At 54.8% G+C, this 17,827-nt stretch overlaps 1 protein-coding gene across 3 annotated transcripts in view; it reads right to left on the reverse strand.

The window, feature by feature from the left end:
* Septin9 (septin 9) overlaps positions 1–17,827 on the reverse strand; it is a 161,414-nt gene that overhangs the window by 86,410 nt on the left and 57,177 nt on the right. Inside the window, exon 1 of one of the 3 annotated variants that reach the window (XM_041635761.1) lies at positions 10,871–11,302. The exons of the other annotated variants lie outside the window; for them this stretch is intronic. Coding sequence (XP_041491695.1) covers positions 10,871–10,925 — 55 coding nt within the window. The 5' untranslated portion in view covers positions 10,926–11,302. Of the gene's footprint in view, positions 1–10,870; positions 11,303–17,827 lie in introns of those variants that run through there. 3 annotated transcript variants of the gene reach the window in all.

Raw genomic sequence — 17,827 nt, forward strand, 5'->3', positions numbered from 1 at the left:
GTCAAGATGGAAGACTTCAACTCTGGACTACACGGTGGTCCAAACTGCTCCTGCAGATGTGGCTCCCAGCAGCCCTCACTGCTGGGCAAAGGTGACACACTCCACCCAGCACCTAACCCTGAACTGCAAGGATCACACTTTGGCACCCTGGCTGTCCTCCTCCTGTCCTCGTGGCTGGACTCCCTTCCCTGGCCTCTGCTCCCTCAACCTTCAAATCAGACGAGAGGTTTGTTTGAGTAAAATTACTTTTCTTTTTGAAAATTAACTTTTAAAAATGATAGCTACTTTTTTCCCTGACTATAATACAATCTAAGCACGAGGCAGAAATGTGCAAAGAAAGAAAGAAAGAAAGAAAGAAAGAAAGAAAGACTGTAACCCTACGATACAGATAACGCGCAGTATCTTCACAGGCGTCCTTCACTCTGCCGTGATCTCAGGCACATCCAGAGCTGCCTTGCACTTCTCCAGGTAGCCGGGTGGTCAAGGCCGCCCACATTCCTGGGTCCTGTTTTTCAAATTCTCTACAGTTCTCATCTTCTCACTCTAGATGAGACATTCTGCATCAGAATAACATTCAGAACATAAAGCATAGTCCCTAGTCAGAGGATGGAGGACCTGAACACCCCAGGCTTTTCCCAAGGGGCAGCAACTGGGGACCTCTGCCTTGCGGGGGGGGGGGGGGTTCACAAGCCTCATTCACTTCCTGGCATCTTACAAAATGCAAACCCAGTGGCCCACACCATCCTGGAAATGGCCCTGCCTGTGGGCACCCCAGAGCTACCAGCTCAGCAGCACGCGCTACCCCACTCCCTGCTTTCTGGCAGTCACTGGAGGACAATGTCCGGTTTCAGCTGCCACAGATCCCAACAACTCGCTAGGCAGTCACAAACTGAAGGGCACCCAGAACGAAGCTACCTAAGGGGCACTGCTGGGGACAAAGGGAGCTCGTGAGTCACAAGGTTGTGGCCCACAGCCAGGGCCTGAAAGGGAATTGACTGCATGTCCCTCCTGCAGGAAACACATCACAAATGCAGCAGTGTGCGCACACACCCATCCTCCAAGCCACTGTCACCTTCCTCCAGCTGACAGTCACCATCCAGCGAACAGGAACCTGGCTTCCTCATTGCTGTCCTCTCTATATTGCGCCCTGGCAAGGGGAGGCCTAGGGGGCTGGAATCTCTCAAGTCAGGGGTGACTGAGTACTTCCCACACGCCCTCATTCCCCAGACACACGTGCGCACATGCACACACACATACGCACACACACACATACACACACACACACACATACACACACACTCACACACACACACACACTCACACACACACACATACGCACACACACACGCACACACACACACACACACACACATACACACACACACACACACACACGCAGGCGGCAGCCAGGGCAGTAAGTTACTCTTGTCCCCACATGACTCTAGCACAGATAAGAGAAGCCTGCCATTTGTTTTGTTTTTTGTTTTTTGAAACAGGGTTTCTCTCTGTAGCCTTAGCTGTCCTGGAACTCGCTCTGTAGACCAGGCTGGACTCAAACTCACAGAGATCCACCTGCCTCTGCCTCCCGAGTGCTGGGATTAAAGGCACGTGCCACCACCACCCGGCAATTCTTTTTATACTAAAGGAGGGGGTAAAATATTACAGCCCCTGATTCATCATTTTTCTGACCTGCAATAAGAAACATCAGGCAGGGCATAGTGGAGAATGTGGTGTCTCTAGGCCTAATGTAGAACCAGGACAACATGCCCACTTTCACAGCAGACGGGAAACTGAGGCACAGAAAGGTGGAAGCCTTGTGCAGTTCTTTGAGCTCAGAGTTGAGTCACACACTCTGTCCTCATGTCCCCTGAGGCCTCTGGGAAAAGCTCCAACTGCCCCCACTACACAGCCCGCCAGGTGAGAGCAGAGCTCCTGTTTCACCGATGCAAGACTGGACCAAAGCGGAGGCTGCCCCATCAGCCCCTAGGCTCCGGACCTCAGATACCCACGCTCTCCTGCCAAAGGGACTGAGAGTTCCATCATACTCAAGAGCCAGGCAGATGAGAAAGGCAAAGATTCACAACATGACGGTGGCACCTGGCAGGGACTAGGGCGCAGGTCTCAGCACGGGAACTGACAGCCAGAGGCTAAATGGCTAGGACACACGGGGTCTGCCAGGCAGTGCCTGCCCACACCTTAGCAGCAGCCGCAGAAGGGTTCACCTTGCTACATCACGGTTAGAGGAAATGGGCATGACAATGAGGAAAAGCGGGTGGGAGGGATGTGCCTGGGAGCTACCAGGAAACAGCTGCGAGGGCCAGGACCAAGACTTGGGTCAGAGACAAAGAACGCACAAGTACGGGAAGAGACACAGTCCCCTTCCCCACCACAACCAGTCCCTGACAGCTGGCTCCAGGGCAGCTGTTCGCAGAAGCCTGGCTTCCTCACTTAAATACCAGCAGAGAGGTAACTGGGAGAGCTGCCACAGCCTGACCGGATGTTCAAGACTGTTCCTCGGGTCGGAGGAGTGTTCCTACCCCGTCCCTCAAACCCCGCTGTCTGCAGCCCAGTTTCTCTGAGCCAGGACCTGGCCTCCTCCCTCCACCCTCAGCTGTACCAGGCCAGGCTGACTGTGGTAAGAGAATGAAAGATCCCAGTCTATGGTCTACTTCACCCCCAGGGGCCCCTGGTGGCCAAGGGTTTCTTTTGTTGTTTAGAAAGAAAGAAAGAAAAAAACCAGCTGCCTTTCCTGGGGTTTCCGGAGGGAGGGCCCGGCTTGAGGCTTGAAACTCACCGTTGCTGGCACACCTACAGCTGCTTGCATACCTTCAGTTCCTTGCACACCTACAGACGCTTACACCATCAGCTGCTTGCACACCTACAGATGCTTACACCATAAGCTGCTTGCACACCTACAGACGCTTACACCGTCAGCTGCTTGCACACCTACAGCTGCCTGCACACTGTCAGCTGCTTGCACATCTACAGCTGCCTGCACACCTACAGCTGCTTGCATATCTTCAGCTCTTTGCACACCTACAGCAGCTCACACCCTGGCTGGGGTTCCACACTTAGGACCTCTCCCCCACCCAACTTGGCCTTCAGCTCCGTGTGCCTCCTGGCTGGGAGCACAGGCACAGAGCTCACATCTCACAGGCACAAGCATGAGAATTTTTCATGCTGCCAGGTTGGCCTGCACAAGAGGCCCACCCATTCCTGCTGAGCACGCCAGGTGCGGGTACCCGGTGGCTTCTGCAGAAACAGTGGAGAACCTGGGAGTTTTCATTTTGCACTTAAGGAAAAATCCCATAACCAGTTCATTTTCAGAGCAGTCCAGAGCCTGATCCATGATGGGGGACAGCAGGCAAGGGACATTGGAGTCAGGAAAATGAGTCCGTTTATACCACAGATGCTATCTGTCCCTAGAGGACACAGGGCAGGGGCCTGACCTTCCCTTCGCAGGGAAGCAGCCCACCCACATGGAAAGCAAGGCAGAGTCCTCCATCAGAGTCTGTTTCCTGAACCCTGAGAAGGTGAGCCCCTGCACAGAGCGTAGAGTCCACGAGGATGCTGGCTGCAGCAGGCTGGGGCCACATTCTCTGTCTGAGACTGACCACTCTCTCGGTCTAAACGGAAAATGAGACAGGAACCGTCAATGACCACTGTCAACATCCTAGAGGTATGGAAGGGGTCCACCTGGAACCCAAAGTGACTACTTCCCTCGTTCCCAGAGGCTCCCTCAACTGCGCTCTCCCATAAGGAGGTGTCCAAGTCCCGTCTGCAAGGGCCTGTGAGCTCTTCATTCCCACACTGTGGGTTGGGAGTGGGAAACCAGGATCCTGTTTAAAGGTGTGGCATTGGTTGTATAGAGTTCTGGAGTCCCAGCTTCTCAAAGGCGAGACACTGTAAAAGGGGACAGGGAACAATGCCAGGCCCCATCTAGGCAGCAAGGGGCAGCTGTCCTCAATCCTCCCCCTTGAGCAGGTTCAGCCTGAGCCCCTAGAGATCCCACCCGCCATCTGCAGTCAAAGGAGCAGATGGTCAGTGTTCAAGTGTCTGCACAGTCTCCCTGTAGCCTCAAGCACTTAGTCTTAGAGTCACAAGAAGCTGTAAGCTGTACGGGGCAGGGATGAGGCTGTGCACGCAGGACCCTTCAGTTCCTGGACTGTGGGCCAAAGATGCCAGGGAAGAGTGCGGTGGGAAAGGAGCTATTTCCGGGAACAAACCGTGACAGAGAAAAGCCTAAGTGGGGCAGGAGAGATGGCTCAGTGGTAACAGCACTGGCTGCTCCTGCAGAAGACCCACGAGTGGTGCCCAGCGCCCAGGAAGCTCAGAACGGTCTGGAACTTCAATTCCAGGGGATCTGATGCCCTCTGCTGACCTCCTCAGGCATCATGCATTCACTGGTGCACACACAAACATGCAGGCAAAGCACCCACACACCTAAAATAAAAACAAATCTGTAACAAAGTTTCTCCTTTTGTGACGAGGAGAGAGAATGGAAGGGAGGGGAGGGGAGAGGAGAGAAGGAGAGAGAGGGAGGGAAGGAAGGAAGGGGTAGAATAGAAACCCCACCTACTCTTTGTCTCCCCCCCCCCCAAGGTGTTCCTCAGGGAGCCAAGGGGACAGGTTTGGTGGGGGGGGGGCTAAATGTTTATGGTTCCCATAGAAAACAAGATGGTGCTGTCTCTTTCTGTAAGTTCTTGAGATTGTCTTTTTAAAAAAAATGGGAACAAACTGGAAATTTGTAAAACATCTGCTGGTTCCCGACAGCATGGAGCCTCCAAGTTCTGTCCAGACCAAATTAAACAGTCAGAGCCCAGAAATGCCCTCCGGGTGCCTGGGGGTGTCCAGAGGCCAACTGGCGGGTCTCTCTAGCCAAAGAGATGACAAACCCTTGAGCTTCTGAGACTGTGTTTGCAGAAAATTCCATGAGACTCCAAATTTGGGGAAAAAAAACTAGAGGCCTTTAGAAAAAGACAGCCACTGCTCGGCCAATCCTTCCACCCCTGGCTCAGTCTAAAGAAACTACACGAATTTCCTTCCCAATGAATGGGTCTTTGGGGGTGGATTTATGTCTGTGACCCTCAAGAGGCTGAGGCAGGAGGACTTCTGTGAATTTGATGGGCAACATAGGGGGAGGAACTGTCTCAACTATCCTACATCCCCTCAAAATGAAACTGCCTAGGGTTTCAAGGTGGACCACACCAAGAGTCCTGTGGCTGCCCAGTGCCCTTACCCAGCCACTGTGTGTGAGCAGACCACACACATCTCCGCCACAGGGCCCCGATCCCAGAAGAAAGTGCCTGGGCCAGTCTGACAGAGGTGGAACTCTATCCTGGGTTTAGGTGTCAATACAGATCCTCCATGCAGCAGACTAGCCCCCGACAGACAAAAGTGGGTGGTCACGCAAGCCACCAAGGTCAGAATCCTAGCGTGACCTCTTCTGAAATGGGAGGTGGAAAAAGGAAAGGGGACCCAGCTCTGTCCTTCTGTCCCCCAAGAAGGGCAGGCAGAGCCACATTCACCAGCTGGGAAACTCCCTGGCTCCTAGACCAAGCACACAATCGAGCGCTTGTATTCTCTTTGGGAACACCAGTCCTGGGTGGTGGAAGGTACTTTCAGCACATAAACACGTCAACCAGGTTCTAAAGAACAGCCAGACCAAGAGAGAGGACTCCAGCCAGGGCAATCAATCCCTTTTTCCATGTACCAAGTACCCCACAAGCCTCAACTCCAGGCGCAGGGTCCCTTAGGGATATGTAGGGGGTGCACGGCTGCCACTGGTACCCAAGCCAAGTAAGTTGAAGATGTGTAGATTTGGCTCCTTAGCCCTCCGGTACCTACTGGATGGACAATCACACCTCAGAGCTGAGTGTGCACTATGTCTCAAGGCCACTATGCACCTCCATTAACAGGGTCCCCAGCTTTTCAGCCTTGAGGCCCACTTCACAGCCCATCACCAGGTGCATGCCCGGGGACTGTCAGCACTCGGCCCTGCAGATGGAAGAAGGACCCTGCACCCCATGTGACTCTGACCTCCATGGAGAATATCAGTCAGGGAGGAGGAGGGGCTCACCCACCCTGCTTCATCTAAGATCAGAGAGATTCCCAGGAGAGTTCTATGGGTACCAAGTCCCCTGAGACTTGCCACCATCAGGGGTGACTATGTTATCCAATCTTGTCCCCATAGTGGGCTCAGACAGGTTCTTGTCTGTAAGACCTTCTAGAACTGAGGATCTATATGTCTTGTACAAACATCTCCCGGTCCCAGTAGCTGCTGCAACCCCCCCAACCCCATGAAGCCAGTTCTGTATATCAAAGAACACCCCCCAAAACCTATAAGATCATCAATCACAATAGAGGCTCAAGTGAGCTGAGAGACTGGCCCTGAGCCACACAGCTTCCAAACAATAGAGCAGGCTCAGTCACCAAGTGCCCAGGCTGCCACCATCACTCCCCCATAAGACCTCTCTCTCAATATAAACTCTTGCACCCCTCCAAGCCCACCCCCTGCCACAGCGCTTCCTTCGAACCCTTCCTGAAATGCCACATGCTCCAGAAAGGATTCCAGGCTGATGTCCCTCAGAGGGGGTGTGCCCACCCCCTCTAGATGTCTGACTCAGGTAACCCTTTGTGGGGTACTTACACACCTACCCTCCCTAATGTCTAGTGAACTTGTTCACACGGGAACCACTGATGGGAATCACCTGGTGTACCAAGTTGAGGATGTCAAAAGCTTTGGGATTCACAGAAGAGGCCAGCCCCTCTTCATTACAAGAAGCCCTGGGATTCCCCTTAGCCCCTTCAGTGGTGGTAGAGGCGCTAATGGTAGGAAGGCGGCGTTCCCAGGAGCTGGAGTGTTGGCTGGAAACCTCAGGAGTCATCGCGCAGAAGGCCCACGGGTCTTAATTAAAAGGTTGCTACAGCTACCTGCAAGCAACAGGCCCTTCGTCCAGGGAGCGAAGTGGCACCTGGGTCCAGCCATCACCTCCACCTTGTCCCAGAGGTGGCTGCACGGCCCCTGCCTTCTTGGCCACCTCTCTATTGAGGGGAAGAAGGACCACAGGATCTCCAGGACCCAGTGTGGAAGAGCTTCTTCCGGGACACAGGAGAAAAGCCTTGCCACTCGGATTGGACTGTCCGGGCTTCTGGGCCAGATCTGTTTCAACAAACATCAAGGATTGACTCTCAAGATTGTTCTAGGCGTGCAAAACTAGTTACAGCAAACTCTGGTGAGGAGAGCAGGCCAACAGCTGGCACTCGAAGTGGCTTTTGTTATACAAGGGCTCGGCCTGTAACTGTGTTTGCGATAACAACTCTGGCCTTCGCTCAAGAACACCATCCAGCTGCCCCGTGCTTCAGCGCGAAAGGAGAGGGGAAGGGGTGACTCCACTTGCCACCCAGTCACAGGGAACGGCGGGTGTCACTCACGGCAGAGAGGTGGGTGCCAGAGTAATCTCATGGGGAAGGGCAGGCTAAAAAGCCAACTAAAAGCTCTTTATGTTGAGAAATACGAGAGTAGAAAATCACAGACAGATGAGAAACTAGCAAGATTAAAACCTCCATCAGCAAAATAAGAAATATTTTCCACTCCCAGGGAATGGGATAGAGGGGGAGAGGAGCACCTTTCTTGAAAGGACACAAAGGCCAGGTACCCAGACGCAGAAAGTTGCCACTCTCTCAGTCCCAAGGGACAGAAAACCAAAAGTTCGAATCCTCACGAGACCTCCTGATGATCACCAATGTGACCCCCCCCCCCGGTTCCTGGGGGGATAGTGACAGGATGGGGATATACGGGGACAGATGGAATTAAACAGAGAAAAAAATGGAAGGAGATGTGAGGGCCCAACAAAAAGACAGGTGTGTGATGAAGACACAGCCCTACCTGCTCCTACTCCACACAACCACACCTTATACCCACCAGCCCCTAGCAGGGAGGCACGCTGCTCTGATCTGGGGAGCCTAACCCACCAAGGGCCACTTCCCTCTGTCCTGTAGTGTAGGATGCTCCTGCATGGTACAGCTGCTAGCTCCAGACTGCCTGGATACGAGGACCAGCAGGCTCTCTGCTCGATTTAAAAAAAAAAAAAAAAAACACCCCCAGAGATACACATAGCTCAGAGCTAACCCTGTCCTGCGGGGAGCACCTGGGTCCCACCCCCTCAGCAGGCCACAGTGCCCCATGCTATGAGCCTGTCTGTCCAGGCTCACAAAGGGACTGTGGGGCCCAGTAGCTGCTGTCAACCTGGCTCTTTTCTCCCTCCCCCTTCCCCAACTACCTGGCAGAGGCCCACATACCTGGTGGGTGGAAGCATGAGCTAGGACGCTTCTCCGGCTGGCTTCCCCAGCTGATTCTGGTCACACTAACATCAGGGAGCACCTGACCTTCTGTGGCTGGGCTCCTCTGAACAAGCTGGCCCCTCTTCCCAAGAGTCTCTGCTGCTCACTGCCTGTGGGGGCAGGCTGGCCAGAGAGCTCTTCTCCCCTTCACACACCCTACTTGCACTTGAGATCTTGCCTCCCCATATCCCAACTGCTAGCTGGTCTCCTGTGTTGCCAGCTTCTATCACCCGTGCTGGGCTGGGTCACACGTTCCCCGTCCCTCCATCTGTCCAGTTGTCTTGGGCTGTCCAACCCCATGTGCACACCCTCTCCACATACCAACTCAACTCCATACTCCTAGGACACTGAGGGGCCACTTTTTGGGTCCTTTGTTCAATGCACAAAGTTAGACAGCCAGTGCACAAGTGTCATGCATGTTTACACACGTGCGTGCACACACATACACACCAACAACAACTTCACTATTGATGGCCAGGGGCTAGTAATTGCTGGCCACTCAGAGGCCTGACCCTATTCCCCAGTTGAGCTGTCAGGGTCCCCAGTAGGAAGACTGGCATTCCCAGGAAAGCAGACGGGAGGCCCCACTCGCTTAAGACTGCCAACCCCTATACCAGGGTGCTCTCAATGAGGCCATTGTCTTGGATTAGATTTGAGGGTCAAGAAGCTGGCCTGGGAGGCAGCCCAGTCAGGGCATGACATCGTCAGGAAGGAAGGAGCGGCCAGCCTCCACTTCCACAATGCAAAGGGTACCAGCTGCTGAGATGGGCACCATCCCTAAACTTCTCCCTCCTCAACAAGACCTTCTGCAGAAACCCCTGCAGAAAATCCTCAGGAATGCCTCCCAGGTCTGGAGTAGAGAGCATACACAGAAGAGACCAGGGCCTATAAAAGGTGGTACATCCCCTACCCCTCTCATCTCCCTCTGCCCCTCCTCTCCCCGCCAGACTTTGGAGAGAAGGGAACTGACTGGCTGACTTTCAGATCACAGTCCCAGGAAAATCAAAGTCCCGAGAGTAAAGGCGAGGTGCACAGAGGAGCCTGAACAGTCACTAGGGCATGCAGAAGACGGAACAGAACAAAACAGGCCTGGGAGACCCCAGAACAGACATGGACTCCAGGAGGTCCACACAGTCAGAGACACAAGTTCTGCCTAGAAGCAGCTCTGCCTTGTATAGGCACACAGATGGCAAGCGCTAGAATCTAAAAACTGCCCCCAACACTGAGATGACCAAGTGGATGTGATATCCCAGGCTCCTCAACGGCCAGCGGCTGCCAACACACCAGCAACCACCAACTTCCCAGACTTTGCACACACATCCCAATACAGAGCAAAGGCTCTGCTCCCCAAAGAAGTCACCCAACTCAGAGACACGGAAGACCTCGGGTGGGCTTACGACAAGCCCCCTGGTTCCAGCATCGGGCCTTGGAGCACCCCCAACTGGTCACTTGTAGGGCTAGGGCTTCTGCTCTGGAACCTGGCTAACTTTGTGCAGCCCTTCCTCCCTCGCTCACAGCCCACCAGAGGGCTCTGCCCAGGGCTGCCTGAGAGCCCCTCAGAGGGGCGGGGGCTCGCGGCCCGGCAGAGTCAGGCCCGCCCCTCGGAAACCCAGCCCCAGACGCGCGCGGGACACCATTGTGTAAGCCTCCCTTTCCACTGGCTTTATTTACTCCGGAGGAGGACGCAGGACTCGGGGCCACCGCACCGGCAGTGGCAGTCACGAGGCCTCTGGAAAGCGCGCGCATGCAAGCCCAGGGCGGGGATGGCAGGCCCACTCTTGAAGAAAACAGACCCCAAGTAATTCTGCACTTTGTAAACTCAGGACCAGAGACGAAAGTGTTGTCCTTGCGCGCTCACAGGGCCCCTCTGCCCCAAAAGGCTCTTCCCTCACAGATAGATAAAGATGTCCCAGGCTTGGATCTGGGATATGGGATATCCCACCCTGGACCCTGAAATTCGCCGGGCTGGGATCCCCTTGGATGCAAGGGGCCTGACGGCTGATCAACTTTGGCAGCCCTTGCCAGCCCGGGACTGGGCTCAACCCCAACCCCGGAGCTGGCGTGGGGGAGGGGAGGACGGTCCACCCTGAGGATTCAGCCGCCTACTGGATCCGAGGAGGGGAACTAACTCCCACGCTGAAGAGGGTTGAGGGCGAACACCCAAAGAAGAAAGCCCACTGATTTCTAGGGTGGAATTGCGTTCCCCGGAGTAGTTCCGAAGAAGTCAAGCCAGCCCCAGAGGAGGCGACAGTCGCTGGGCAAACACAAACAACAATAAAAGGAAGAACACCCCAGAGGCAATGTGAACCTTGGGTCCCCGGGGGTGCGTGGTTTCCAACCAGAGGGTCTATCAACTATAGGATCCCTAATTAGGGCTCTTCATGTAGGCAACACTGGGTCTGGGGGGCAGAGCCCCAGGGTGAGCAATCCGGGGTCGTGCCTCTCCTGTGCTCACCCCTGTCCCGTTCCAGGCCCGCCTGGAGGCTCTTGCCCAGCTCGCCAAGCAGCCGCTGGGTCGGGCACCCACCTTCAAAGTCTGAAATGATCCCGTCCAGCTGTGCGTTGACCGCGGGGTCGGACATGGTGGTTGGTGCACAGGGAGTCCCGCGGAGCCCCGGCTCTGCGCGCTCCCGCTCCCAGTGCCGAGCTGGCCGCCGGAGCCCCTCGGCCCCCACGGTCGGCTGAATGAATGGGGGAGGAAGGCGGGCGCCGGCCCCTACCCAAGCACCCGGGCCCCCGCCCCGCCCCCGCCTCCCGGCTGGATCAGGTTCCCGCACCCCGCCGGACTCCGCGACTCCGCACTGGCTGTTGCGCCCGCCTGTCAAAACTGGGCGGAGGGGGGATTGGAACCAGAGCAGCTTCTACAGGGACTGCGGAGTCCCAGGCACACGACCTGAGCTGGCCCCCCTTCTCCCTTCCTGGCGGGTGCCCAGGGGACCGCGACAGACACGGCCTCGGCCCCTCCCCCTCACGCCCCTCCGCGGCCAGATGTGGGCGGATGTGGAGGATGTGGAGGCCGGGCCACAGCAGCGGGCGGGCGCCGAGGGGGACGAGATTCCTCCCCTTCCCTGGGCGCAGTGTTCTTGCTGCCGGAGGCTTTATTTACGCAGCTAAAGTTCGTGAACGCCTCCTTCGCGTAAGAGCACAGGGCCTGCAAGGGTTAAGGGGCAGCGCTGGGCTAGTGCGTGTCCGCAAGACCCCACGCTATTGACTACAGGGCTGAGGGTCCTGGGAGTCCCCCAGCATCCAGTACATCGAGGACTGCTACCCCCTCGAGTCCCCGGGGGTCGCTGCTGCACACTTTGGGTAGGTGCTACAGAAGGCAGAGGGCAGGGAGAGGCGGCCCTTCAAAGAGTCGTTCCCGCACCCCTCCCCCCTTCCACTGTAAGGGCTTCCTGAGTACAGAGAGTGGACCGCGACCTTCCCTGCAGAAAAGAGAAACTATAGTTCCTAACATCAGAAGAAAGGAAGAGGGCTGCTCCTGGGCCCTTTCCTCATCAATGGGTACCCACAGCTTGGCCTTTCTCTGTCCACGCAGCCTTCACACTTCAGACATCCCTGGGCAGTCAGATAAAACCATGGGTTAGACACAGAAGCAATCACCAGTTACCAGGAAGGGTCCCCAGGGAGACCGGGGTGTTTCTCCACGTCCTGGCTGAGCCAACCAGTTTCCCTTCGGAACGTCCACTGCCGGAGCGCTACCTCGAACTCAGGACCTCTGTGCAGACAGGGCTCTAAGGATGCATAGCAAGAGATAAGTCCCTGCCAAGTGGGTGGGTAGCCCATCCCCTGGTCCTCAGTGGTGACAAGTGAGTCCCTGAGCTGTCCTGGCTCTGGGTCTGCTTCCTCCATCACTATAAAAGTGTGGTAATGGGGGTGGGGTGGGGTGCTGAGACCTGCAGAGGCAGGTGAGGCTTTGGAGGTCTCTGTAGGAGAGGCCAAGCCTGAGCTAGGTTTAATGTGGTGTTTTTTTTGTTTGTTTTGTTTTTTTTTAAGCTCCTGGAATAGAGTCCGGCCTTTTTCAGAAAATCCACCCCTCCCTCCCTCCCTCATGCCTCAGATGGTTTAAACTATTTTCAACCAAGTGAGCTTTGTGGACATGGGAACTGCAAAACCACGGCCATTTTAGAGGCCCTCACACAGGCATCCTTCTGAAGCCTGACTTCCAGGAGCAGTGGGCACCCCCAACCGCTGTTGTCTGGACCTGGACCTGCCTGGCAGTCTGACCATCAGCCGGTCACCTGTGTGTCCTGAATTTGGGGATGCTGGGGTCCAATCTAAGAAGTTAAGGCCCACAGCACAGAGCCCTGGGAAGATGCCGGGTCCCTGGGACAGCATCCAACCTGGGCAGGCAGGCGGGCGTTGTTCGCTTGTGTTTTTTTATAAAAAGCACCTGGTAAGTGGAGACACGCCCGTGCGATTGTTCTCCCCAGGGCAAGTGCAGATTAGCAGAGGGAAGCTCATTGTTGCTCAGCCTGTATCCAGGCAGGGAAGCCAAGCACACCACAGGGTTCCAAGAGAGCCCAGCCAGGGTGCAGACTTCATGCAGTGCTCCCCTCAGGGACCCCAGAACACCCCTTGCCAGAGTGGATGCGGAACTCTGGCTACCCAGCCCTCTGCTTCCTATCCCTTCCCTGTAACCACTCAGCCCTGTATCAGACCTGGGAATCCGCTAGATGCCCGGACTCCTCCATCAGGAAACCAAAGCAGGTTTGGCCACCCTCCCAATAGGAAGTTCACCCTTGTGTCTCTTTTCTTTCTGTCCCTAGAGGACATGGGAAACAGAGGGCACCTCCCTTCTCACCATAATTACTTTCCCCTAACTCCAGGACAACCCAACTGCCACTGGGCTTTGCTTAGCTTGAACCCACCCCCACTCCCCCATCCCTTTCATCACCCCAACTGTCCCCTAGATAACATGCTTGGCTGTGGCATTCTGGGATTTTCAGAAAGATGGTTGGCCACTCAGTCCCCTTTCTAGGGTCTAGGGGCTCTGGCCTTGACAGTGGTTGAAGAAAGAAGTGTAGGGCCCAGTGTTATATAATCCAGGCTACAAGAGGTGGCAGGAGACCTAAGCAGAGGGGTGCTGTGCGCCAGGTGAACGCACCAACAGGACGGCGGCATGCTCACAGACGTGCCCCCAAAGACAACATGTGATTACCAGACGCTCAGAATGTGACCAGACACAGCCTAAGGGGCCCTGTGGATGTGCTACAGGTAAGGAACATCCCAGAGGCTACCTGGGATCAGCCGGGATCCAAAGACCAGATCAAAGACAGAAAAGAAAACAGAGTCAGAGCCCTCTCTAGTCAGAAGCCGAGAGGGGCAGCCACAGGCCAAGACTCGCCTGAAACCACAGGGCACACAGCCCTGCAGACACCATGAGAGTATGTGGCACACGCTGGCCTTGGAGGGAACAATTTGGCTGTGGTGTGAAGCCAGCCCGTGTATGGAGTTAGTACACAGACCTGAGCTCACACCTGACCCACCAGGTCAGAGAGTCCTATGACAAAGAAGCCACCTGGTGCAGGTGGTGACCTGGACTGGTCAGGCAGCTCACTGTCATGGGGGTGGGGCTAAGAACGAGAGTCTAGCTGGTTTGCAGAAAGGAAAGCACCGGCGAACTTTTTTCCTTTTCTTTCCTTTTTTTTTTTTTGTGTGTGTGGGGGGGGGGCGGGATGGGAAGAAGCCCACAGGTCCAGCCCTGGGGTACGGGGCACAAAAAGCCTGGGAAAAAGGGTGCAGGAAGGGCTTGCGGAAACAGTCGCTTGGCATGCGCACCAGGGTCCCTGACCCTTGAGTCCAGGTACAGCCTCAGTCGGAAGCAACTCAGCAGTGGGGGTGGCCTCCTCAGGGAGGTCGTGGCTCCCTGCCCAGTCCTATTGCGCCTTTGGACAGGATGCTCCAGTCAGTGAGTGACAGGACCGGCCTCCTCACAGCCCAAGACTGCTCAAGGGCAGAACCCATATGCCTCATCTCCGGGTGGGCCTGTCATGCTGCAGGTATAATGCAAGTGGTCGTAGGACCGTCCACGGCCCCGAAGCTGTGGAAATCACCATCCTGGCAAAATGGAACTACTGTGGCCTACCCAGATTCTCAAGCCAAGAATCTCCATTCTTTCCTTCATTCTCAACATCATAATGCTGGCCAGGGTACTCCTAGAACATCTGGGGACCAAGATAAGCACCGTTCTCTAGTTTCTAGCTGGGTGCTATTTAACAGTGGCAGTCTGGGGTTTAAAATAATAATAGCATTTGCAGGACCTGAAGCATCTGCCTACGAGACAAGAGCTCCCATCTTGGCTAATTCCGAGCTGTCAGTGCGGCATCTTCACCAAAGCCAGGAACATGGGACTTCTCCCACACGGATACGAACAACAACAGACTGGGCCGTGGCTCAGGAATCGAGCTGGAGTGTTACTTAGATTACTTTGAGTAATTTACCTATTTTCAATCTTTTTTGTTAATTTTGTGTGGCTGTGCATACATGTGAGCCCCAGCGTGAGCGTGGAGGGTCAGAGGGCAACTTACGGGAGTCAGGTCTCTCCTTCCTCCAAGTAGGTTTTGGGGACTGAACCCAGATCGTTAGGCTTGGCAGCAAGCGCCTTTACTGGCTGAACTGCCTCACTGGCCTACTGTTTTCTTTTTTTTTTCTTTTTTTTTTTCTTTTTTTTTGGTTTTTCGAGACAGGGTTTCTCTGTGGCTTTGGAGCCTGTTCTGGAACTAGCTCTTGTAGACCAGGCTGGTCTCGAACTCACATAGATCCGCCTGTCTCTGCCTCCCGAGTGCTGGGATTAAAGGCGTGCGCCACCATCGCCCGGCTTGGCCTACTGTTTTCCTAAGTAATGCGTGTTTTCTTTACGTGCTTATTCTGGTTTATTTGTTTTAAGGACAGGGCCTCACTGTGCAGCACAGGTTGGCCTGGAACTCACCCTGTAGCCCAGGCTGTCCTCAGCCTGTGACAATCATCTCAGTGTATGGACTCACCACGGTTTCCTCATCACTCAGGAGACACTGGCGTTGCTTCAGCCTTCAGGCTGCTGTCATCGCAATCGACACATGGAGATGCACGTATGTTCGCACCCCTGCCTCTGGTTCTTTGGGGGCAGACTCAAGTATAATGGCAAGGTGGTGTGATAATTCTACATAGTTTAATTTTAAACAAAAACTCATATATTTTACTCTCCTTTAAACTTACTCTATGAGAAAGAGTGTTTCCTGAACATGCCTGAACTGTATGCATGCAGGAACCCGTGGTCAGAAGAGGGTGTCAGATCCCCTGGAACTGAAGTTGTGAGCTGCTATGTGGGTCCTGGGAGCCAAACCCAGGTCCTCTACAAGAGCAGCAAGCACTCTAAACCACAGGGCCATCTCTCCAGCTCCTGTAATTTATTTCTAATTTGATAAATTCCTCTAGTTCATAGATGACTATGTATGTAATTTTACATCGTCACACAGAGTTGAATAGTAGCTGCTTCCTGTTCCTCATAGCCACCACCCTCTGACTGCCTTGGCTCCCTGCCACGGCCCCCCAAGCTCCCCATCACGCTCCCTCATGCTCCTCCACACTCCTGACTGACATCCCCCCCTCACTTTCCTCTCCCTTTCCACCTCCAGGCTCCCACCACCAGGCTTCCGAGCTTAGATGGGATGTCCCATCTGCCTCCTTCACACTGTACAAGCCCCGCGTCACCTCTGCCAGCTGCCCTGGCTTCATCCACTCACTAAGTCTACTGGTCCCCTCCCTGTTCCCACGCTACCTCCTGTCCTAGGACGTTTGTGGCGGTCATTTCCTCTACATGGGCCTCTCCCGCAACTCTTCCCCGCAGCGGCTGTCATTTCAGTCTCTGACAACAGAAATGGCCATCCACGGTCCCCACCCACTGAGACCTCAGACACGGTGGCTCCCTCACCTCCAGAGAGGCCAGCGGGACTCCCAGCTAGGGTTCAATCCCACTGAGGGCAATGCCCAACTTTCTTTGCTAGACAACAGAATCCTTGTGGACTCCTGATGGAGGAACTGGTCCAAACAGGCACGAAGGACGAGGAACACTCGCACGGACTTTGCACACCACACTGAGCCACCCCAGTCTAGAAGAAACAGGACGCCAGACAGAGTGCTGCTTGCACCTGGGCCACTCCAGGGCCCTTTCTGTCGGGCCTGTCTCCAAACTTGGACCACCGAGCTATCCTACGGGCTGCAACTCTGAACCTTCCCTGAGGCAGCCCCCACGGTGGGCACAGCTGACAGCCAAGCGTGTGCGGGCCACAAAGCCCGTCCCACCATCTGCCCAAGACATAAGGCTTCCCTTCACAGATTCACATGACTAACCTTTCTTAATTTCCCAGTCCCCAGCTGGGCCTGCCTCACGCTAAACGTTTACAAAAAAGCCTGACCACAGCGCCTGGGCGCTTATCTCCCAGCCAGGGGCTTTTTAAACAAAATACTCATTCCTCTTGCAAGTCTTCTAAATGCAGGCTCTTGAGTCATCCCAGAGGTTCCTGGCCTCAGTGCCCAGCAAATGCTCTGCTCTGGGCTCCAAAGGCACCTCCACCCCACGTCCCCGAGGGCACCACCCCAGTGCACAGCTTACAGAACCTCACATCCCCGACTCTAACAGGGCCGAAAACTTCAGCAGTGCCTGGACTGCTTGCTTTGCGTCCCTTGCAATTCTGACAGAGTTTTGTTTGTTTTTGTTTTTTTGGGGTTTTTTGTTTTGTTTTTGACAGAACAGCCCAGGCTAGCCTTAAAATCTCAATCTTCTTGCTAACCCTGCCTTGTGCTGGGATTGCCCACCCATGTGCTACCTTGCTTAGCTTATCCAAAAAAAATGTCAAGTTAAAAAGACATGAAACCGCCGGGCAGTGGTGGCGCACGCCTTTAATCCCAGCACTCGGGAGGCAGAGGCAGGCGGATCTCTGTGAGTTCGAGACCAGCCTGGTCTACAAGAGCTAGTTCCAGGACAGGCTCCAAAATCACAGAGAAACCCTGTCTCGAAAAACAAAAAACAAAACAAAACAAAAAAAAGACATGAAACCCATAAAGCCTGGAAGCAAGAGAGAAAGGGCCTTCCAAGGCGGAGCCCTGGCCCCTGAGCTCTGAGCCCAGCTTGTCTGATAGCTCGCCCAGTGAGCATTGATGGTGAATTCATCATCCACGCCAGGGCCATCATTGTGAGTGATAACCCACATATCAGGGAGACATGATACCCTTCTTTCCAAGTCTCAGGCATCCTCCGCCATCACCTCTGTTCAGCCCTCACAACCCTGCTTTCCTACACAAGCTCTGCCATGGACTAACGCCCCCAGTGTCCTAGCTCCCCATCACACACTAGAATAGAGAGATGTCCCCAGCATCCTAGCCCCCATCTGAGGCTGGGGATGCTGAGATAGGGAGGGGGCCCAGCAATGGACACACTGCCTTGACCCCTCCTAAGATCACAAAGGCACACAACGGGCCTACAAGCATGCTTAGGCTGGCCCTC

This window comes from Microtus oregoni, unplaced genomic scaffold (genome assembly GCF_018167655.1).
Source record: "Microtus oregoni isolate MIOR12 unplaced genomic scaffold, Mior012 000048F_ref0000485, whole genome shotgun sequence".
NCBI lineage: Eukaryota > Metazoa > Chordata > Mammalia > Rodentia > Cricetidae > Microtus > Microtus oregoni.